At 41.5% G+C, this 24,788-nt stretch overlaps 1 protein-coding gene across 1 annotated transcript in view; it reads right to left on the reverse strand.

The window, feature by feature from the left end:
* Window positions 1–24,788, reverse strand: part of Dhx29 (DExH-box helicase 29) — a 46,840-nt gene that overhangs the window by 12,958 nt on the left and 9,094 nt on the right. Inside the window, exons 2-17 of the mRNA XM_042261549.2 lie at window positions 24,447–24,520; window positions 23,139–23,252; window positions 21,168–21,297; window positions 20,536–20,681; window positions 18,224–18,352; window positions 15,587–15,713; window positions 14,634–14,792; window positions 11,329–11,494; window positions 10,795–10,918; window positions 8,434–9,048; window positions 7,485–7,628; window positions 4,957–5,133; window positions 3,824–3,964; window positions 2,345–2,489; window positions 2,121–2,238; window positions 943–1,027 (exon numbers count right to left, since the gene is read on the reverse strand). Coding sequence (XP_042117483.2) covers window positions 943–1,027; window positions 2,121–2,238; window positions 2,345–2,489; window positions 3,824–3,964; window positions 4,957–5,133; window positions 7,485–7,628; window positions 8,434–9,048; window positions 10,795–10,918; window positions 11,329–11,494; window positions 14,634–14,792; window positions 15,587–15,713; window positions 18,224–18,352; window positions 20,536–20,681; window positions 21,168–21,297; window positions 23,139–23,252; window positions 24,447–24,520 — 2,594 coding nt within the window. The remainder of the gene's footprint in view (window positions 1–942; window positions 1,028–2,120; window positions 2,239–2,344; window positions 2,490–3,823; window positions 3,965–4,956; window positions 5,134–7,484; window positions 7,629–8,433; window positions 9,049–10,794; window positions 10,919–11,328; window positions 11,495–14,633; window positions 14,793–15,586; window positions 15,714–18,223; window positions 18,353–20,535; window positions 20,682–21,167; window positions 21,298–23,138; window positions 23,253–24,446; window positions 24,521–24,788) is intronic.

A 24,788-nucleotide genomic window follows, 5' to 3' on the forward strand; every position in this document is an offset into this window, starting at 1 on the left:
GTAACTATATTTTTTAAAATAATTTCTTCTGAGAGAAGATTCAAAACCTGAGAAATTCTTTGTCCAGAATCTCTCCATTCAGAACTATGACCAGAGGGCATTAATTATTTCCATAAGCTAAGGTCTGTGAATTACAGTTAGGAATGAAAAACTGGGGCTGAGGATATAGCTCAGTGGTAGATGAATGAGCACCATTCTGGATTTGACTATTAGCACATTAATGAACGTAATGAATGACTAATTGAGGCTGAAGGAACCAACAGTCTAGAATAAGAATCCTCCCAGGATTTAAGTAGCTCTTGACATCCAATCTCCTTCATGATGCTTTCTTTCTTTTTTTGAGACAGGGTCTTTCTACATAGTTCTGGCTGTCCTGGAACTCACTATGTAGATCAGGCTAGCCTCAAACTCAGAGATCCATCTGCCTCTGCCTCTGCCTCTGCCTCTGAGTGATGGGATTAAAGGCGTGTGCCATCATGTCTGGTTTATAATGCTTTCTTAGGAAAAAGTAGTCTTTTTTTTTCCTTTTAAAAAGCAATATACATATATTTTCCAACTACTACTGTCCTCAAAAGTCTTATTAGCCCATAATGTAAATACTTAAATGTCTGAATTAAAAAATTTTTTTAAAGATATTTCTTTTCTATGTGTATATCTGTGTGCATATGATGTGAGTAAAGATGCCCAAGAAGGTTAGAGGCTTCGAAGGCTCCCTTGGAGCTGGAGTTACAGGCAATTGTGAGCTGCCAGGGTGGTGCTCAGAACCAAACTGTGCCCATATACTCTTAACCACCCAGCCACTCTCTAGCCCCAAATGCTTGACATTTAATACTAGGTTCCCTTTATGTTGAATGCCACACTTGTAGTTAGTCATGTATCCAGCACTAACTCGTTTTCTGGAACAAGTTTCTCACACCATACATATTCATGTCCCGAATTTACCTTCCTGATTCCTGGAGGGGGAAGTCTGAATGCTGCTGCTTGATCTTGAGTTGAAAGAACAGAATGCAGAGCTATGACTTCATATCTGAAAGTTAAAATCATAGTTCTTAGCAAGAGGTTCTCTTTAGAAGACACTGCAAAGAATAACAAAATTTATTTGCACATAGAAAAGCAACTTTTAATATTTTATTATGAAAAAATTTAAATAAACAGAATTTCACAGAACATCTAATAAGACCCCACAATATACCTGCCAGAGGGAAAAAATTAATATGAGCAAATAACAGGTTGAATATATATCCCTCTTTTGAAATTCTGGAGACCATAAGTGTTCCAGATTCTGGATTTTGTATTGTTTGATTAAGAATGAGTAAGCTTATATGTGAAATGTGAGGCTTAAATGCTTTTTTAAAGTTCTGGTATTAATATGATAACCACAACATGAGTAATAAAGTATAGCGGAACAAATAAACAGCTATTTAAATAGATATGGCTGCTAAATTGCAAAACTTTGGTGGCTTTTAAAAAACTCAGTGGGTCAGGAGTTATTATCTATAATTAGCCACAGGATTCTTGGCTCAGATTAAAATTAAAAAAATTTTAATTTGTAATGCAGATATAGCACCTACAAATTTTCACTAGATAAAAATGAACAAACACAAAATCTCCATAAACAATTGTTAGATTAAAAAAAAAAAATGTGAGCCGGGTAGTGGTGGTACATGCCTTTAATCCCAGCACTTGGGAAGCAGAGGCAAGTGGATGTCTGTGAGTTCCAGGCCAGCTGGGTCTACAGAGTGAGTTCTAGGACAGTCAGGGCTACACACAGAAACCCTGTCTCAGAAATAAAAACAAAACAAAATAGAAAGTGTTTGGGTGTTTTACGTGCATGTACCTCTGTGTAAAATGGGTATGAAGTATCTAGGGAGTCCAGAAAAGGGCATCAGACTCATGGAAATGGAGTTACAGACAGTTGTGAGCTGCCAAGTGGGTGCTGGAAACTGAAGCTGGGTCTTTTGGAAGAGTAGTCAGTGCTCTTACCACTGAGCCATCTAGCCAGCCCTATCATGGACTATTTTAACTGAAGTTGAAAAGCCTGGAATTTCTCATCAAGAGTTTTAATGTATCAGATCTTCTGTTTTGAAATTACAAAGAATCTAATGAAGACTTGTAGTTACCTCTCAGAATAAAATCTTCTGTCATTTGATAGGAGATCATACAACTGTTGAATATGAGCAAGGCCAGGTAAAAAGATCAATGCTGCTCCTTCAATATTTCTGAATTGGGGACTTTTGTCTGAAATTTTAAAAAAGATAAATTCAAAATAAGACAGGAAACAGCATATCAAACATTAATAAATGTAGCTGGTAGAAGTGTTTTATGAAAACAAATAGAACGATACCTAAATATACGAGAAGTTCCAAGATGAGGTCGAGGTTGATTTTATGGGGGTTCATGTAGAGAAGAGCATGCTGAGTACGGCTGCTGTACTTGAGGTAAAATGGATTTAATTCAGTACTTGCTCCAGTCTGAACTGGGACGTATTCCTAAAAAACAAAACCCAACCAGAGAAAGCTGAAAAAAATTTTGTATTTTTGGGCTGTAGATGTAGCTCAGTGGGAGAGCATTTACTTATCCTGGGTTCAATTCCCACAACTGCAAACACCACCACAAGCCACAACACCCAAAACCAAACTCTATTTTTATCAACAGAAACAAGGAAAAAGGTGCTAACTTTACCCATGTAAATTAAGTTCTTACTGCTGCCATTATTACTTTGCTAAAACACAGCAGGAATACAATCAGTTATGTTTGAAACAGACGCTTGCTGCGAGGCCTGGCGAGTCAGGACTCATGGGCTCAAGGGGTCCCCACAGCCCAGCATTACCAGTACCTGGGGCTGCAAGTCTTCCTCACCACGCCCCACTTAGGAGCAGAAACTGAAGAAAGTGTCATGAAGTTTCATCATTCTCCTATACTTTAACTTATGAACAGCAAAAACCTATTTATCTTTCCATGCTCATATAGAAATAATTGTAGAAAAACACACCACACTCATACGTGCTTTTTTTGTATAGCAGTTAAAAAGCATCCAGGCCTAAAGAATCTGTAACAACTTTAATAAAGGTAGTTTACACCTTTTCATTCTTTCTACGTTCTACCTTGGCTACCAAGTTCTGATCATCTTGTCTGAAATACCTTTCTAAGCCTTTCTGCAGTTTTAATTTTTATCTTGGGGGTTTTAGAGAAAGCGCTTAGGTTATGCGTTCTTGGCTTATCTGTTTAAACACAGACCAGGTTTGTGTTTCTAACAGTCTGGACTCGTGCACTCGATACAATTCAGGTTGCACAGATGTAGTGGAGAGACTGGATCTGGTGCCGCGGCTAACGAGGGAGTCCTGGGCCTTCTGCAGTAATTCTGAAGTCACATACCTAACTGCCTCGAACTCCCTGGCAAAAACTGTCTGTCTTGAACAGCTTTATTACAGATCTAATGGTGGCTCCTGCTAGGACACAGCTGCTGCGAAAACCAAGAGCAAAGATCTGTTCAGGACAGCTCCCTCTCCTGAGTCACAGTAGAAAATGATCACTAGAATCGGACTCCCCGTCATGAACCACTGCTCAGACTGCTCTGAATGTTGCTTCACTTATGCAGTCCTTGAGTCTACACACATCCAGTGTCCCCCATAGTATAAGAGACGATCAAAAGATCCCAAATGAAGGACTGAAGTCTGAAACAAGATTAAAGAGATAGCCTTTAAAATTCACTAATTCTCACAAGCGTCACTCCAATTCACAGTTCTAGGCCACGTGACTCTACACTCACACAGCAGGACGGACTCTGGACAGTCACTGCACCTTTCTAAGTATTTTCTTTTACCTGATACTTCTTTATTCCCCCAGCTTTACTTGTAACATTAACGGTAATTTCTTCCTCCTCCTCCAGAAATTTCTGACAATATTCGGAGTCTTTCTCCAGTACAAAGCCTGTTTCTTCTATTATATCTTCAAGATGAAAAACCTGCAGATAAGGCAGCACATAGAGTGGACTCAAGTCAGGTCAGCAAACACCATTAAAGAGGACGCGGACAGCCTCACCTTTCAAATGTCACTAGATCAAGTTAAGATATGAGGGAAGGCTTTCTGTCAGTATAATTGGGATAGAAGAACATAACAGACACAGAGAGGGTCTAAAGGCTCCCGGACACAGAGGTCTAAAGACTCATGGACAGAAAAGTAGACAGGCAACCTCAGACCCCTGGGTGGCTGAAAACAGAGCGCCTTACTGGCAGGTGCTCTCTTCCATATGAACATGACTTGATGCGGAAGTAAGTTTCAGTTCCTGAGGTCTGTCATCAGGACACCAACCATGCTTTCCCATCCTTCCCACCCTCAGGCAAGCACCTGACTATCAGAGCCCTCCCATGTCCTCCCCTGACTTGTAGGGTCTAGGAACTAGGTCTGGGCTCAGAAGAAAGTGTTGGGGAATATTATTTTAAGGTGTGTTGCTTTTGTTTATGTTGCATTGTTTAACTCTGTGAAGCTGTGTTACTGTGCCTGTCTAAAACACCTGATGGTCTAATAAAGAACTGAATGGCCAATGGTGAGGCAGGAGAGGATAAACAGGAGAAGAAAAGAGATGGAGGAGTGAAAGGAAATAGGAGCCAGGGAGGAGGGGGAGCCGGCCACCCAGCTACACAGACAGCCACAGAGCAAGAGTAAGATTCACAGAAGTAAGGGAATGGAAAAGCCCAGAGGTGAAAGGTAGACAGGATAAGTTAAGGAAAGCTGGCAAAAAACTAAGCCAAGCTAAGGCCGAGCATTCATAAATAAAAATAAACCTTCTTGTGTGATTTATTTGGGAGCTAGGTGGTGGACCCCCAAAAGAGAAAAACAAACAAGAAAGGGCCAATGTTCTGGGAAACTGGTACACACACACACACACACACACACACACACACACACACACACACACACACACACACGCACACTCACACACTACAGAAAACTTACCTCAACGGGGTAACTTCTTCCTGAAATTCTGAGAATAGGGCAGTGTGTGAAGTACGTGGAGAATTTGTCACTGTCCACGGTGGCGCTCATCAGAATCAAGTGTAGGTCAGAACGCTTCTGCAAAATTTCCTTCAAGATAACGAGCAGGAAGTCTGACTGGACACTTCTCTCATGGACCTAATGGAAAGGCAACACAAAACCAATCACATCTAGTGCCTGGGAATAAATAACCTGATGCCCGAATCTACTAAAAGTTAATATCTGAATACAACGAAGACATGTGGGGTGATGAAGGTATGTTTTAAATAAGTTGACCTTCAGGTTAAAACTCAGTTTATTCTCTAAGGCTGGAGTCAATGGAAAGGGTCAGCATATATTGACGGCGACAGTAGAACCGTGCACAAGGAGAAGTTTTAGAAATCACACCATTTGTGGCTGACAGGATCTGGCTGCCTCCCAGTTTCATTGAGAAGTCAGCTGCTAACTGACTCTGCTAACTAACTCTGCTATTCAGGTAAAAGTCCTTTATCACCATTACCCAAGACTAAGGAGGAAAAGGAGTTGAGCTGCAGGAATCTGACTAGGTTTCTATTACTGTGCAGGAAAAGAATTTTCCTGCCCTCTGACACACACATTCAAGTGACTCTAAGTTTACTACAAAGCATGGGTGACAGAAAGCGGACTCTGTAACCTCGCTACAGGGCATAGATAATGTAGGCTGCCTGAATATACCAAGTTTTTGCCTCATGTAAGTCTGTGCTCTAACTTTCTGCACTCGTACACATTTCTGTCCTAATTTGTAACAGACTACAGAAGCATATAAAAGCAAAGTACATCCAGATAATAAGTCATGTCCACAATCTGTTTGGAGGGCAGACAACAGTGCTTACGCATCCGTGCCCAAGGATTAATTCCTTGGGTTCATCTGTTGGCTTGACCACTTACAGTATGACTTTGGGAAAGTTACATAAATATCTCTGGGTCTACTTACTCATCCATACAAATAATGAAAAGTTCACAGAGTTGTGTGACCACCCATGAGGTAAAGGAAAGCCCACCAACAAAGCTTAACAAACAGTAAACACTTTGCACCGTGGCATATGCTAAGTGATAAAAAGCAATCAAGACAGAAGGTACTGGATATACTGTAAGAGAACTTGTCAGTGACGCTGAAAACCTACGGCTGAGTCTGAGTGCTGGCACAGAAGGAGAAACACAGGATGGAAAGGGAAGAGAAAGTAATTAGGTCAAGTTAAAATGAATGTATAAAGCCCTGGGTTCAATTCCGAGTACCCAAACCAGACAAATAAGGGGAGGGGGAGAGAGGTCAGGGGGTAAGAGTGTTGGCTACTCTTCCACTTGAGCACCCATTTGTAACTTAGTTCCAGGAGATCTGATGCCCTCTTCTGGCCTCTACAGGCAACAAGCATGTACATGGTATACAGACATGTATGCATCCAAAACACACATAAAAAAATTTAAAAACTCAGACAAAAGGACTCATAATATAGTTCAGGAACTAAAATACTAGACTTGGGCCCTGGGATGGAAAATATGCAAGAGATAAAGCTAGAGAGGTACCTAGTGATAGCCATGTAAACCTTATAAGTACCATTAAGGAACCACTGTCTGGGACTTAAGTCATCTTAAAGCAGAATCATGTGATCTAAGTATTATTTATAATTCAAAAAACAAAGAGGCACAAGGTAACTGGAGCTGGCTGTTCATGAGGCACACATCTTTAAGATTAGGACCCCTACATAGCAAGATCCTGTCTCAAAAACCCAAAGTAGGACAAAACTATTACTACTGCATTTTAAATTCAATAAATGAATAGACATTTATAAAAAACTTAACATCAGACTTTTCTTTCTTTCTTTTTTTTTTTTTTTTCATGTTAAGACAGTTGCACACTGCTCCATGTTGGCTAGGAACTTGTGTCTCAGCCAACCCAGTGCTGAGATACACAGATGTCAGCTATCCTGCCTTGCTAGAAACATTTAATAATGCTTTCTGAAAAGAGAATTGCTATATATCTCTTCTTGAAAAAAATACTAGCAAATTAGTTTACTTGAGTAGGTTGTTAGACATCTGAAATAGTTGCAACGTTAAACTTTGAGCATAATTCAAGTATGCACTCAAATTTGATTCAAGAAGAATATTTAGAGAAAAAAATGCATGCTGATGATTTCTTGTCGTCTGTATAAGAGTTAGAGAGCGAATCATGAGACGTGCCAATGTGGTGGCTGAGCAGCAGCACACTGGTAGAGAGGAAAGTGTCTGAGCATTGCTGGGAAGATTCGATGAACACGTGTTTATGTCTGTGTGATCCTCTGAACAGCATCAAGCATACAGCAAGCAGCATACAGTACTTAGGGAGCAAATCCATTAACACAAGACATCTGCTAGATGAACCAAATCATTAGCTGGACAGTGTCTGATGTAAGCACAAAGAAAACATTAGCTAGCATCTTTTTAATATAAACATGTCTAGAATTTATCTGGACACAATTATAAAACCTACTCACCTCATCTACAATGACATGGGACACATCAGTCAGAAGACCATCCTCCTGAAGTTTCCTTAGCAAAACTCCTGTTGTACAATATAGGAGCCTAGTAGATTCGCTAGCTCGTGATTCCATCCGGATCTGATAGCCACACAAAGAATTCTGCGGGGAGAACACAGAGCAGCCACAGAGTTCACAAGCGAGCTGGCGAACAAGCCAAGCCGCAGAGAGTGCAGTGCAGACGCTCATCTTGCTACTCTGTGCAATAGTCAGGCAGATCCGCCTATGCAGTTTACCAAGAGTCTATCTCTGGCTGACGTGGTGGCTCACACCTATAGTCCTAGCACTCAGGGGGCTGAGGCAGGAGTGCCACTGTGAGTGTAAGGCCAGCCTGCGTTACACAGTGAGTTCCAAGCTGGCTTGGGCTATAGTATGAAATCTTGCCCCCAAAGCCAAAAAAGTGCATGTCTACGGTTTTCAATGTATGAAGCGCTAAGATTTGTCTTGATGATTTACAATTTGGTGTTCTAGTTGGCGTGCATGACTGTAGGCTCGTGCAGACTATGGTGCACATGTGGAGACAGGAGAATGACTGTCTTCTCTTCTGCTATCCTGTCAGGTCCGGATTTAACTCAGGTCATCAGGCCTGTGCACAGCCGCCTCTACCCTCCGAGCCACCTCTTCAACCCCATCATTTGCTCTGTTCTTTTTCCATCATCTCATATTTTTTTTCTACCTTCCTTTCCTGTTCTGTCCACTGAAAAGAATGACACCACTTAGGGACACATTCCTCAGAAAAGACTTATGGTGTGTGGAAGTCAAATCTGAATTGCGCCTACTCTTTGAATGTTAAGTGTGTAACATATCTGAATAGTCAATGACCAGAACTAGGATTACTGCCCAGGTTCCAAACAAAGCAGAGTCAGCTCACCACTCACAGAGGTGGCGAGGAGAGACCAGGCCTTACCCTTCCTCCAGGTCCATTTTCACAGCCCAGTTCATCACACACCCTGGTGGCTAAACTCACTGCGGAGATTCTTCGGGGCTGGGTACAAACTATGTTACATTTCCTCGCTCCGCACTCGTTCAGAAGCAAATCTTCCAGCAGGAAGTGTGGGACCTGGGTGCTCTTGCCACTCCCCGTTTCTCCTGCCACCACCACAACCCGGTGCCTCTTCAGAGTGTCCACAATCGAGTCCCGGTGTCTGAACACGGGCAGCTGCTGCCGCTCCTTCAGAAGTCTCTGGTACTTGGGTGTGCTTTGCAGCTTCCTGAAGAGGTTCCTCACAGGCTCCAGGTCTTCTGCATTTGTCGACTCCAAGGACAGTGCAGAAAGATCCTCATCAGAAACTAAGTTTTCCCAAGATTCCTCGGGGTCTTCAGAGCTCTCTTTTTTATGTTCAGAATGCTGTTGCTGTTGCTGTTGCTGCTGCTGCTGCTTCAACTTACCCAAAAGTTTGGCAATAAAAAGATCCCGTGGCTTATTGGTTTCCATTTTATTTAATTCTTCCTTTTTCTTTTCTTCATCACTCCACTCCAGCCAAACGTCTCGGTAAGTAGGGGGGAGTAACTGGTGGACAGACTGAAAAGGAGGAGAACAACAGCCATGCTTTACTTTGCGGACGAGGTGTCAAAGGGCCGGAAGTGAGAACTTCAAGTTGATGTATGGCAAAATGTACTGGGATCCCTAAACTTGAAAGTCCTCAGTGTAAGAGACACACACATGGGCTATCAATTCAGAAAGGATGCAGCATTGCAGTCCTGTTTCTAGACTTCATGGCTATGTGTCTATGGGGGAGGAAGTGAAGAGCTCTGCTTCCTGTCTCTGCAGAGAACCTGTAAAGGGCTGACTTTTCGAGCATGGTGAACTGCAGAAGGAACGTTTATTAAATATTCCTGCAGGGCTGCTATATAATATGTAGATGAACCACAGAGCACTTTGAAACACAAAGCTCCTGGTGAGACCTGGCCGTGGTTTAGTGCTGTAGCCCAAACACCAAATGGAACCTCCACTCCACTCCCCCGCTACCAAAGAACCTCCAACTATCTCTGTGACATCAACAGCCATGTTTATCAAGCAGATATAGCTTATGATACTTTACTTTGCAAAATGCAAGAAAGAAGACATTATGAACTTGGGCAGAAGTTGGAAAAGGACAACTGTCTGGACTCCTACTTAGTTAGTGGCTAATTTCCTGTGGTGGTTTGAATGAGAATGGCCACAGAGACCCATGACTGAATGCTTGGTCTCCAGTCAGTGGGCACCATTTGGAAGGATTAGGAGGTGTGGCCTTGTAGGAGGAAGCATGCTACTGGGAGCAGGCTTTGAGGTTTCCAAAGCTCACACCAGGCTCAGTGTCTCTCTCTCTGCCTGCAGATCAGGATGGAGAGCGCTCAGCTACTCAATGCAACATCTGTCTGCTTCCTGCCATTATGATCATAGATTAACCCACTGAAACTATAAGCAAGGCCCTAATTGAAAGTTTTGTTTTTTAATTTTTAATTTTTATTATTTTATGTGCATTGATGTTTTGTCTACATTCGTGTCTGTGTGAGGGCATCAGATCCCCTGGGACTGGAGTTACACACAGTTGTGAGCTGCCGTGTGGGTGCTGGGAACTGAACCCGGGTCCTCTGGAAGAGCAGTCAGTGCTCTCAACTGCTGAGCCATCTCCCCAGTGCCCCCAAATGCTTTCTTTTGTAAGAGTTGCCGTGGTCATGGCGTCTTTTTATAGCACTAGAACACTGACTAAGACAATTCCCATGAAGACAGAGAAATACATTTTTTATAAAAGAAAATGCTGGCACACTAACTTTTGAGACAGGCATTGCATTCTCTCAAAGAGCATCTTCCTTCAGTAGTTCTGTAATCTTTCTTTAAACTCTAAGCACATAAAAACCTAAAGATGAAAAATGGAACCAGTTGCCTACATTTTTAAGTTGAAAAAATTAAGTTTTATGGGACATTTTTATTTTAGGATGGGCACTTCTTATCCCAAACACTTGGAAATATAAGTTTTGGATTTTAGACGTAGGGATACTGGCACATATGCATTGGACTAGACTTGGGCTAGGCCTTGTCCAAACACCAACGGTTTGTTTTATATATGCCTTCCACAGAGAGCCTGAAAATAATTTTATGCCATACTTTTAATAATTTCATTCACAAAAGAAGGTTTCTTGGTGAAGCATTTTCTACTGTGGCACCATGACTGTGTGAAAAGGATTTGGTTTTAGAGCCTTTCAGACTGTGGAGTTTTGAATGAGGGATGCTCAACTTGCACGGCCAGCATTTCATCTCTAAAGCATCAAGGCCTAAGGGGCTCACCTGCCCTTTCACCAGCCGGTAAAGCGCTAATGTGGCTCCCAGGTGCTGAGCTTGCATGCCGTCCTCGGTTAAGATGGTAGGACACACGACCAGAACATCATCTTCAGACTTCACAACCCGTACCCTAAAAAGAAGCGGAAAAACAACAGTAAAACCTTAAAAGTTAATGAGGTCAGGTCAAAAAGAAACTCACTAACATCAAACTCAAACTTATAATTATGTAAGTATTTCCATGGAAGGCACTGCATTAAATAGTGACTTATAAGCAATGTGTACAGGAAATGAGGAATTAAGAGTTTCCTAAATGCTTACTTGTGTTTTGTTTTTGAGGTAAGGTCTCACTCTATAGGACAGACTAGATTTGAACTCACTTGTAGTCCAGGCTGGCCTAGAACTCCGGCCTCAGCCTCCTAAGTGCTAGGATTACAATCATGAACCACCAAGCCTGACATTTCTAAATGTTTACATACTTTACAAGAAACAGAAAGATTCACATTTTTCTAAAAGTTCATTCAGTTAACCAGAAAAACATACCTACATTTCCAGTATCTACCTACTGGAACTTTCTCAAAGGAAGGATTTGGACTCTTGGGAAGATTCTTCCTGACCCAATCGATTAGAAACTGTTTGGGAGATTTTCCAGTCCAGCTCCGAGCAGTGTAGTCAAAATTTCTTACATCATGAGGTTCTTTCTTTTTACCTTAAATGGAAGGCAAAGACTTGTTCTTTAAAAATGGTAACAGCAATATAAATTCTCTGTGGAGGGATCAGCGCGCTCTCCCTTGTGGGAACAGCATTTCTGAGGAGAACAGGTGAAGAAGGAACAGAAAAGTCGCTCTTCTCTTGGTGATGCAATCCTCTTCATGGACTGAACCCCAGAACATCCCAAATCTGTTGTTGTTGGTGGTGGTGTGAGACAGGGTCTCACATGGCCCTGGAAGAGCCGAAACTTGCTTTGTAGCCAAGCATGATCTTGAACTCCTGATCCTCCTTGTCTTCTTCCCAGGAAGAAGTGTTGGATCTGAGGTGTGTACCACCACACCCGGCTGACCTCGAGGACCTTATGCATGTTCATATTTACTGAATGACAATATTTGGTAGGATACCCTCCACACAGTTACTGAAAAAAATATGTCACATCCCATTCATTTCTCTACTTACCACGGCCACTGCTGTCAACACCACCACCTTCAGTGGCTTCCTGGTACATCTAAAATGAAGTACTTACTCTTGATAACTGCCCTAAAGGACTTCTGTGGTCCACCCCTGTCAATATACTGTATGCTGCTCTTCCCTAATGCTGTGATTACATTGGCCCTCAGGCAATTCTTTAAATGTTCAATGTATTCCTGGCCTAGTAGCTACCAGCTTTGTGGTTGGAAATCAATTATGATTTCAAATTCTCAGGTATACCAGCCACATCTTAAGTGCTCAATATTCATGTTTTGCTATTAACTACCACATCAAATAACAAAAATATAGTAAGTACATTTCTATCATAGAAAATCTGTCAAATTTTATAGTGACACTATGAACTCACTTTTACCTTAAGATCTTTAACTTACCATCTCTCTTTTTGGAGGTTCTTTCCACCAACTTGCTACCGGGCTAACACCTGATTATCTGTCAGACTATTAGATTATTCTCAGAGCTAATATTAGCAGTAAGGTGGTCCCAGTTCAAATTAGACCTCTCTGCTCTATTATTATTATTATTATTATACTTTAAATTATGTCTGTATGTGTGTGTCTGTGTGTGGGTCTGTGCACATGAGTACAGATGTCCAGAAGAGGGTGTCAGGTCCCTGGAGCCAGAGTTACAGGCCATTTCAAGCTACCAAAAGTGGGTACTAGGAACCGAACTTAGCTCTTAACTGCTGAGCCATCTCTCTAGCCCTACTTTTTCTATTATTAAAAGCCCACATTCTTTGAAAGCACAAATCTTAATTCAAAAATAGACAATTTATCTTGCTCATATTCCAAACTTAGGTTGCACCAATAAAAAGGGAAGAAGTTGGGTTATTTTGTTCATATAACGCCTTTTATTTGCACAATAATGATTCAATAAATATTACTGAACAAGTGAAAAATTTTAAAAAGTCTATTATTTAATATAGGAATGATCTGTAATATAATCTGATGAACATGCAAAGAATATGACTAGTGTGTACAGCAATACACAGAAATGTATGATTCCTCACATCTTGGGGTCATGGAGGACTTCGGGAGTCCAAGGAATTGTATTGTTTGATTTGCGCCTAGGCACTAGGGACACTGAAATGAATGAAGGAATGGAGCTGTCAAACGACAAACGTCGTCAGGAAGGAAGTGGCCAGGACACCGGCAAACAGTGGAAAGATACAAGGGAATCAGAATGCAAAAGCTCTCAAAAGCCATGAAAGGCTCGGGACTTGTTCTGCTCTCACTAACAGTTTCTCACTGGAGGAGCACAGCTCCATTACAGAGCACCTGCTTACATGTGCAAGACCCTGGGTTTGATCCCCAAGGTTAAATAAAACCAGAAGCAACAAATCAAAAGGTGTGAACAGAGAACTTGACTTTACATGAACTGGCATTCGCATTTTCCAGAAAAGCCATGTCCTAGTTTGCCTGTGTTGTTCTAAAACACTGACTACAGACAACCTTGGGGAAGCAAGGGTTATTTGCTTACAGTTCCCAGGTCACAGTACTCAGCAGGACTGCATGGGAGGTTGACTGGACCACCGGCCTGGGTACCAGGGGTTGGTAAGGGTCTAACTAGCAAGGGGAAGGGCTTTTGCTCCACCCTTTGGCATTGTTATAAATAGACCTTTGGAAGAAAGTTCTGGGCTGGTCGATAGGGATCCAGGCCCACCCGAGTCTATGCTGTGTTTTCTCTCCACTCTATTTCTTTTTTATCTTTTTTCTTTTTCTTTTTTTTCTTTTTTTTTTTTGGTTTTTCAAGACAAGGTTTCTCTGTGTAGCTTTGCACCTTTCCTGGATCTTGCTCTGTAGACCAGGCTGGCCGCGAACTCACAGAGATCCGCCTGCCTCTGCCTCCCCGAGTGCTGGGATTAAAGGCGTGCGCCACCACCGCCTGGCTCTACTCTCTATTTTTAACTAACTCTCTTATCCCTCATTCCTCAAGAGTTCCTGGGTAAGTAAGTGTGGGGGCTGGTCCGCCACGAGTCACTGAGAGAAGCCAGGGCAGGAACTCACTCACGGCCAAGGAAACAGCAGAGACTCAGGCGAGTGCTGCTTGCTGATCACCTCCTGCCCCATGCTTAGCTAGCCTTCTTCCATAGCTAAGGGCCGCCTGCTAGAGAACAGTGCCCTCACAATAGTGCGGGTCCTTCTGTGTCAATTATCAACAAAGACAACCCCTCACAGACATGCCCAAAGACCAATCTGATAAAGATAAGACTGCTTGTCCAGGGACTGGAGTGTTAGCTCCCTATGGCTAAGGGTACACACCACTCTTGCAGAGGACCTGAGTCTGGTTCCCAGCATCCATGTGGAGCAGCTCACAATTGCTTGTAACTGCAGCTCTAGGGCATCCAGCATCCTCTTTTGGCCTCCTCGGCACTCATGGGCACAACCACCCCTCCCCCCATCCTACACATACACACACATGATTCTAGGCAGTGTCAAGTTGATAGTTCAAATCTAGCTGTCAAGTTTGGAGGATGAACTAGGGAGAGATGGGACTTAGCCAGCGTCTCTGCAATGACAAAGTGCTACCCATGGCTCATAACTGTTATTACTTAAAAAAACAAAACCAAACCCACAAAAGCATCATTTAACTGTCAGTATAAGTAACATGCCAAAATGTAAAGCAACAGTCATGTTCCCCTAATTTACCTTTCTCTTCTTCAGTGGCAGCTGCAGCTTTTTCAAATAAATTCAAGTTTAAAGCACCTTCACCTTCTGTGGCTAGAGGGGGCTTTTTCCTTTCGTTTTGTTGATGTGAAATCTTTATGGCTGGGTTGAATACTGGATGGTCTTCTAAAGTTTCCATTTCTACCAAGAAAAAAAAAAGTTTAGTTTTATATATTTGCTTTTTATGTTTTGTATTTTGCAAATATAGTTTAAAAATAGTATGTCTTCTTTTCCTTTTAAAACCAGTTACTTAATTCCTACTTGGAATCTATGTTAGAAGCCAAGTACAACTTATTAACTTTCATAATGTATTCTAAAAAGAATTAGTAAATGCAGTAGACTAAAAAAATTAATACCTTCATTAGGAAAAAGAACACATAAGATCACATTTACATTTCTTGAATGGAAATAGCATTTTTATCATGCACATACACACACACACACACACACACACACAGACAGGAAAGAAAGAAACGAACAACACAATAAGGTAGAGAGCAATAGAAGATGATGCCTGACGTTGGCACTTGGCTTGCATATGTGCACATGTGGGCAAGCACGTTAGCACACACATGCATATACCAGTCACACACACATGCATATAACACACACACACACACACACACACACACACACACACACACACACACACACACACACACAAACAGTATTTGGTGACCTGAAAATTACATGAAATATATAGGTTACTGTCCACAAATAAAGTCTGATTACAAGATAGTCATTCATTTTTTAAACTAATGTTGCTCCTTTATGTTCTAACACTTGGGAGGTTGTAACAGGCTGTAAGGTCCACAAGATCAGCAGTAATTATCATTTGGCTTGTTATAGAAGAGGTAACCAATCTTAAGTCTAAACTGGTAGCAAACACAGAGATACAGTTACACTTCTCCAAGTAAGGACTTGCAAGTACTTACCTCTTTGAAACTTTCTTATTTTCTCTTGAGCCTCTTTTTGGCCTTGCTTGTTTTTCTCTAGTTTAAAGGCAGCTGCTTGCTCCTTTGCGTCCAGAAGTTTGGCTGAAAGGTTCAAGTACCTTTGATTCTTTTCCAAATAAAATGAAGAAGAGAAAATAAAAAAAGTCTAAGAACAGTTGATCTGTGACCACTACATTGTGTCAGAACCTATGAGCCTTAGACCTAGCAAATCACCTTCTAGAACTTCTCAGAGAGAAACAAAACCAATTAAGAAACATAAAAGGGTGGAAGAAAACTCAGAAAACACAAGGCTATGACTCTACTAAGCAAAGGCTACAGAGCTGCAAGTTTAACCCCACAACTGCCTTCCTCCTTAGGTTAGTGAGCAGTGGCAGATGATAAATAAGCACAACAGCACGTGGAGATGAGGCACTCGAGGGTGCTGCTGGGAGATACAATGGTTATCACCACAGGAAAATACAACTCAGTAAGCCCAACCACCAATCGCTGGGGCCATTCTGTGTGTAGACACACCGGAGTGGAGTAACCCAAGGCCCAGCTACTGCCTCAAATCCACCCCATTCATCCGAATTCTTCTCACTCTCCTCCATAAGACACCGATGCCACCATCCCTCTACTTATGCATCTTGCCACTTGGTTCTTCTCTTCGGTGCTGTTAACACTTTCAGGTCACTGGTAGCCACCTCAACCACAACCCAGCTAACTTGGTATGCTGCAGAAGTGGAACACTACACTCAGTAAGCAGTAATATCCCACTCCTCTTTCTCCATCAACCCCTAGAAGAGTATTCCACCACCACCACCCCGCCCCATCTCTATGATTTTGACTAGTCTAGGTACCTCCCATAAGTGGAGTCACACAGCATTTGATTTTTGTGACTGGCTTAGCTTACCAGCATAATGTCCTCAAGATCCATCAGGCTTACCCTGTGTGCCGGATTCCCTTCCATTCTGTACACACATTCTTTACTTACTGACTTACCCTTTGGTTGACATCAAATGGCTTCTACACTCTAGCTATTACTATAAACATGGCTCCTAGACCCTGACCTCAGGTCTTAGTATATACCTAGAAATGGAATTGCTGAGTTACACAGTGTGATGACTGATCTTAGCTGCCAATTTGACAACATCTGAAATCAACTAAGCCCAAGCTGATAGGCGTTCCTGTGAGGGATTTTCTCAGTCAGACGATCTTAAGAAGGAAGACCCACCCTAAAGAGGGGCCTATGGTGGCAGCCCAGATAAAGGGCACTGAAGAAGGAAGCCTGCCTTTTTGCCTGCTCACTCTCACTCTTGCGGGCAGATCAGTCTACTCTGCTGCTGCGGCCAGCACTAAGTCTAACTCCTTCAGGATTCCAACACAGACTGAAAATCAGCAACTCTGGGGGGCAGTGCCATCCATGGGCAGGTCCTGAGTTGTAAAAGAAGGCAGGTTGAACAAGCCATGAGGAGCAATCCAGTAAGCAGCGTTCCTCCACGGCTTCGGCTTCAGTTCCTGCCTGACTTCTCTTCATGACAGACTTTTATAAACTAGAATAAGCCCTGTCCTCCTCAAGGTGTTTATCACAGCAACATAAGCAGACTAAGATCAGACTTTAGAAGGAGAGGGTGGACAGTGTTTTCCTTAGCTGGGATTGTAGCAATAGTCAGTGTGTTTAACTCCATGACAGAGGTCGACAGACCCCACTACCCTCCACATTCTCTAGACTTGGTATTACTGACCTTTACATTTTGGTCAATATATCATGGTATCTCATTACAGTTTTTTATTTTCATGACTAGTAGCACTGAATTATTTTAACATGTATTGGCCACTCATACTATTTTTGTGAGGGATTTACTTTTAAAAAGTTCTTCATATAATTTCAGACACTTCTTTAATGAATTTCTTCCTATAACTTGGCTTTTTCACTGCTAATGTTTTGGATCTTAAAGGTGTCCTAAAGGCCTGCATGGTAAGGCTTAGTCACTAGCCTCTGGTGGTAGGGCAGCAGGAGATGGGGCCTGTTGGACATTACACAAACAGGAGCGTGCCCTTAACAGGGACATTGAGACTCCAGTCTCTCCTGCTCCCTGTCCACCACGAGGTGAAGAGCTCTTCCACTGACAAGGTCGTCATTATATGACCTGCCTTACCACAGGCCCCAAAACAATGCAGCCCAATGATCATGGACTAAAACCTCTAAAGCTGGGAGCCAAACAAACATTTTTCCACCTTAAGTTGACCTCTCACTGCTGTTGTTAGTGGTGGAAAGTCAACTAACACATCCAGCTTCGTGCTTTTATTTAATCTTAAGATAAACTATTTTTCTTTCCCAACTGCTGGCTTCCTTTGCCTTCCTTCTATTACTCAAAGAATTTAACATACTCTTTACACATAACAGTCATGTTAAGATATGTTAAGTTTATCTCTTTAAACATGGGAGAGATGTAATTAACACTTACTAGTTACTATGTGCCAATTTTTTACCCATATGTAATTCTGTTTAGTTTTTCCATCACTTCCGAGAGCTATTTGTCCAGTTCCCAAGTGAGAAAAACCGGGTAAAGAAGGTTCAACACTGTGCCTGGTAATTCCCAGGATGCTAGAGGCCTGATTCCGAGTTCTACTCACAGGGTCAAACTTTTCTTCCTCGTCTAAGCTCTTAGAGCTGCCACTCTTCTCTTCTTCATCTTGTTGCTCAGCATATCTCAAAATCCACTCCTTCATATTTACCTCCACATTTTTTTCTTCCTTTTTTGGCTAAAAGGAGAAAAACATATCTCTGAAAGATTGAGTTAGAAAAAGATGCCAAAACTATTAAGCTCTACTTTTATAAGTTCTTCATGCTACAAAAACAGCAGACATATAAACATTGCAAAAGTCATGTTACTTAATATATAGCAAAGGACAAACAAACTAACCATTTTAAAAGAAGTCTAAACTTACAAAAGACAAAGAATGATTACTCACTTGCTTATAATGCCAGCACCAGGGAGGTTGAGGAAGGAGGATTTTGAGTTTTAGGTCAGCCTCGGATACATAGCCAGTTAAAACCAAATATTAAACTAGAAGAACATTTAGCCTTCCTGTTTCTCCTCTAAGTGTATTACTTTATAGAATTAAAAAGGATTAGCTAGCACCCTTGAAAACTAGTGGTGTTGCCGGAAACAGTGGTTTTACCAGGATAATACCTCCCCAGATGTTTGATGACATATAGAGTACTTCGAGAATGCCCTAATGAACCATACCTCCCAGTGTCCCAGTATACATGCCACCATGAAGAGACTGGGCTTGACCACATGACTTGCTTCAACCAAAACGACATTATCAAGCATGATTAAAGCAGGGACTTAATAAGAATGTGTACATACAGGCTCATTAACTTTGAAATACAGTTGGACTTCCATACATGTGGACTCAACCAACTCAGATACTGAATATTTAAGATAAAGTTGTATCATTTCTAACAGTGAGACTTTTTTCTTTCTACTAATCCCCAAATAACACATTATAACTACATATATAGCACTCCCATTATTCCTGGATTATAAATAATCGAAATGACTTGAAGCATACGAGAGGACATGCATAGGGGATATGACTAATACTGTGCTATCTTAAATATGTGCCTTTAATACCTGAAGATTCTGGTATCCTTGGAGGTGCTGGAGTCAATCCCTTACAATTATCAAGGGCAATTTCACTTGTTCCTGGGAGCCGATGACATGTAAGAAGTCCGACCCCTCTGCAACCACCACAGATGAGGAAACCCAAACCAATCAAGTGGACAGACTATGTAGAGAAAGGGACGCGTGGCTGGTCTCTGGTAGAAGCATTAGTCACATGAGTAAAGGAGCCATTCTGGATGTTCCAGCACACTTCTTCTGGAACAGAGGAACTTGCAGCTGACCCTGACCCAGACCACAGAAGCATGAAAAAAGAAACTTGATTTAAGCTACTACCTCTTGGGGTAGCTTGTAACAATAAAAGGTGAGATGGGCAATGATAGGAAAGCCTGGGAACCTGTGTAGTTATTTTTGGTTTTTTGAGACAGGGTTTCTATTTGTAGCCCTAGTTGTCCTGGAACTCACCCTGTAGAGCAGGCTGGCCTCAAACTCAGAGATTTTATGAACTCATGCTAATTTTTTTTAAATGTTTAATTCTTCTCTTTCTTTCTTCTCTCTGTGGTGGTTTGAAAAGGAATGGCCCCCATACGTTCATATATTTGAATGCTTGGTCATTAGGGAGTGGTACTAGGAGGTGTGGCCTTGTTGGAGTAGGTGTGGCTTTGTTGGAGGAAGTGAGTCACTGGGGATGGGCTTTGAGGCTTCAGAAGCTCGAGCCAGACCCAGTGTTACTCTCTCTTCCTGCTGCCTGTTGACCCACATGTAGAACTCTCTGCTCCTTCTCCAGCACCATGTCTGCCTGCACGCTGCCATGCTTCCCACCATGACAGTAATAGACTAAACCTCTGAACCTGTAAGCCAGCCCCACTGAAATGTTTTCCTTTATTAGACTTGGCATGTGTCTCTTCCCAATAGAAACCCTAACTAAGACACTCTCTCTCTTTGTTGAGATAGGGTCTTTGCTATGCAGCCACGCTAGCCTAATCCTAGTGATCTTCCTACCTCGGCCTTACAAATGATAGAATTAGAGGTTATGTGTAACCAACCGCAGCCTAAAGTTTTTTTGTTTTTTTTTTTTTTAAATAAAAAGAATGTTTTAATGTGTATGTGTGTGTGAGTGTACATCACATGTGTGTTGGTGCCTGTGGATGACAGAAGAGTGCATCAGATTCTCTGGAGCTCGAGTTATAGGGAGCTGTGAACCACCTAATGTGGGTGCTGGGAACCAAACTCAGATCCTCTAAAAGAGCAGCAAGTACTCTTAACCACTGAGCTCTCTCTCCATCCCCCTAAATATTAAATTCTTAAATAAATTACCTTAATCTTAGCATCTTCTTCCTGTTTCCTGGTTTTCATCTGCAATGGAGGTGAGAGAGTAGCCTGTATTTGTGGAGACTGGAATTTTGGCCTACTTTTAGGCTGTTGCTCTTCAAATTCTTGACTGAATCCTTCAGGAAGTGCATCTTAAAACAAAATGTGTTGAGGATAAATATGCAAACTATATGCCAAACACACAAATACTTAAGTATACACATAAATTCCATCAAGATTTAAAGCATCTAATTCCATTCTACCCTCAGCTCCTAGGAGAGATCCTAGGAGAAATCGGATTTACATGTCAAAATTGGAAGTGTGTGCCCTCATCAGACTACAGTTAGCCCACATCTAGCTGCTATTTATTTTACCTCACTAGTTCAGCTTTGAAATTTTCTTTAAGAAGATTTTAACCTACCTCACTTTTTGTTTTTTTGGCAGTATACTCCATCAATTACAAAGGCTATCTGTACCTCAGGTTCTTACCAAAGGTTACAACCACAACCTTCTGCTGAGTTATTATTTATGTAAGGATAGACAGTCCTAATATTTAACAAACATCCCCCTAAACTAAAACAAACAAACAAGAGACAGCCTGTTTTAGAAAAGGAGATAATTGATGACAATACTGTTACCATCTGAAAGATTTAAGCAGAGCCAATCCAAGGCCGAGTGAAGGTCGCCTCCATGCAAGAGTGTATTGGTCATAGCATCTTCAATATCCTTAGTCTTAAAGGAAAATGCTTGTAAAGCCATGTATAAATCCTATCAAAGAGAAATGTAAGTTACATTTGCTAATCTGATCATTGTTCTTAATTCCTAATTTCATTTACTCATTAATTTTAAATCAGAAATAGATACACTGTAATTTCAAAGATTTTTTTTTTTTTTGTGGAGTACTGGGAGGTAGCTCAGTGGGAGAGTATTTTCTTAACATACAAAAAACTCTGGGCTCAATCCCTAGCAGCCCCCACCCCACCCCCCCCAAAAAAAAGAGAGAAAGAGAAGGGGAGGGAGGCTGGGAAGGTAGAGAAGTCCCACCTCGTACTTAAAGCTAAATGTGCTCATTATAATAAGAATTTGGGGACTACAGTTTTGTTTTTTTCTAGTTTTTCTGAGACAGGGTTTCTCTGTGCAACAGTCCTGGCTATCCTGGAACTTGCTCTGTAGACCAGGCTAGCCTTGAACGCAAAGAGCCACTTGCCTCCCCTCCCAAGTGCTGGGGTCAAAGGCGTGTGAACCATGCCCAGATTATTAGGAAATTCCTTATCCAGCCTCTCCTTAATTTCTCACAAGCTTTCAACGTGTGTCTCACTTATGTATACTTAGTAGAAATGAACCCTTTCTTAATAATTTTAAGTTATATACCGTTGGATAGATATGTCATAATTTAAGTATACATTTTTCTATGTGTGAATGCTTAGGACTTTCTTTAGTGATTTAACAAACATCTCTCTGTATAAAGTACTTCTACAGTATGATATTTAAAAAGTTGAGCAGAACTGGTTTTGAGCTTATTTTGATACTTACTCATCAGTAACTTTATGCCATAATCTGGCATCTTTCCAACTCTCAGTCTTCCATTTGAAAAGATCAATTGCATCTACCTTGTAAGATTATCATGTCAGAGCATGTAAGCAAAATGCAGGGCAGGAATGAACATACAGATACTCAAAGATGTAGCTTGGGAGTGTAGCTTACTGTGTGTGCCACCATTTCAGTGTGGGAGTGTAGCTTACTGTGTGTGCCACCATTTCAGTGTGGGAGTGTAGCTTACTGTGTGTGCCACCATTTCAGTGTGGGAGTGTAGCTTACTGTGTATGCCACCATTTCAGTGTGGGAGTGTAACTGTGTATGCCACCATTTCAGTGTGGGAGTGTAACTGTGTGTGCCACCATTTCAGTGTGGGAGTGTAACTGTGTGTGCCACCATTTCAGTGTGGGAGTGTAACTGTGTATGCCATCATTTCAGTGTGGGAGTGTAACTGTGTGTGCCACCATTTCAGTGTGGGAGTGTAACTGTGTGTGCCACCATTTCAGTGTGGGAGTGTAACTGTGTATGCCACCATTTCAGTGTGGGAGTGTAACTGTGTGTGCCACCATTTCAGTGTGGGAATGTAACTTACTGTGTATGCACCATTTCAGTGTGGGAATGTAACTTACTGTGTATGCACCATTTCAGTGTGGGAGTGTAACTTGTATGAGACAGTTCTTTCCTGTGCTTGCAGTTAGAAACCATCTACATGTAATTCCAATGGAAGTTTAAAATATTCACTTTTATATCTAGAGCTGTCCCTGAACTGTCCCCAATAAATGCACAAAATCCTAGATTCAATGCCTACTTCTGGAAGGAAGAAAAAAGTAGCCGCAGCAAGTCAGGTATTGTCAACCCAGGTTACAGTGGGATCCTGCCTCAAAGAAAAGAAAAGTAAGCCAGGCAGTGGTGATGCACGCCTTTAATCCCAACATCCAGGAGGCAGAGGCAGGCAGATAGCTGTGAGTTCAAGGCCAGCCTGGTCTACCGAGTTCCAGGAGGGCCAGAGCTACACAGAGAAACCCTGTCTTGATCAACAAACAAACGAAAAGTAGGAGTGGTGGTGGAAATACCTGCAATTTTTTGGCAGAAAGTCTCCCGGAAATCACTCCCTTGTCATTATTTTGCTTTTTATGCTCATTGATCACTCCAATAATTCTTTGTTCTAGTTTATTATTAATTACTACCTGTTGAAGTCAAGAACGTTTACAGTAATTAGAAACCAAATTATCAAAACATTATCAGCAAATCATACAGTTTTCTAATATTCCTTCCAACCAGACTCAAAATTTTAGCTAAAAGAAGATATATTTTTATTTTTTGGATTACCATGCCTTTGCCCACATTCCTACAACATGATTGTATTCCTACTGAAATATGGAAAACAACATCACTTATGGCAAGGTGGAAAAACTTCTTATAAAGCCTCACAGGCATATGTCTTAGGTCACTCTTGGATAGTCAGGGCAAAGATTAGCAAGCCCCGCCCCACTGAAATAGAACTCTTCTGGTCGGAATCTAGAAATCCGCCTTATTTGTAAAGCAACTCAAGCCTCTTCACAGACTGTCCACTGCCCTAAGAAGGACCCGGCCCGTCAAAGGAAAACTCATCGGTCGAGCAATCATAGGGTATGAATTCTCTGGCTCCTGGCTTGTTTCCAACTATTGCTACTCGTCATTTACCTTGTTGTTTAGATATTTTAACTGAAAAACACGGAAGTGTTTCACCCACAAAAAAAAAAACAGATTTCCTTTATTACTTAACTAAATGTTATCTAGTAAGCACAAAAACATACTCCAGGAATTTAGTCTAATCTGAGAAAATATAAAGTTGTAATCCAGCATGACAATGCTTTAAGAAGATACATTAAATGCCAATATCACCACCAAGAAATTGACTTGTAAATTATGAAGGACATCATGTAGGGCCAAAGGAAGCTTTATCCAGACTTTCATTCATTTCTCATGAGCTCTCAACACGTGTCTGACTTACATCTACCTAGGAGATAGGGTATTATTTATAAAAAATTTAAATATCCCATAATTTTCCTGTTATTTGAGGATATAACTTTAAAAGAGATCTATTTAGTTACTTGTGTGTGCGTGTGCGTGTGCGTATGCGTGTGTGTGTGTATGTGTGTGTGTGTGTGTGTGTATATGTGTGTGTGTATGCCATGTACATGTGGGTGCCTGCAGAGGCCAGAGTAGGTGTTGGACTCCCTGACACTGGAGTCGAGGGCAGTTGTGAGCTGTTTAATGTAAGCGCTAGAAAACAAGCTGGGGCCTCTGCAAGAGCAGCAGGTGCTCTCAACTGCTTACAAGTCTCTGGATTTCTTTAAAGAGAATGCTTCCTGAAATGCAGCAAAGCCTTGCTTACTCACTTTCAAAATAGATTTGTCCAAACTTGCAGAACCACCGGAATCATTTGTAGAATTGAAACTATAAATTTTTGGACCTGTATGTAACAGACAACAAATAGTCAGAGGACTTAAAGATTAATATTCACTATACCATTTTAATTTTCCTCTAAAGGCTGCTAAATAGTAAACCTCTGATTTTAGCTCTCTCCCCTCACTTTACCAAAGCACTCAAACCCTTAAAAACTTCAAAACCATTTTAACAATTAGCACTCTTTAAGGGGAACTAGTTTTTCCTAAAACTCAAATGTCTATATACATTTGAGGTCAATTATCTTCAACTTCACATTTCTTAATCAGATGTTC

The sequence above is a fragment of the Peromyscus maniculatus genome, chromosome 15 (genome assembly GCF_049852395.1).
Source record: "Peromyscus maniculatus bairdii isolate BWxNUB_F1_BW_parent chromosome 15, HU_Pman_BW_mat_3.1, whole genome shotgun sequence".
Taxonomy (NCBI): domain Eukaryota; kingdom Metazoa; phylum Chordata; class Mammalia; order Rodentia; family Cricetidae; genus Peromyscus; species Peromyscus maniculatus.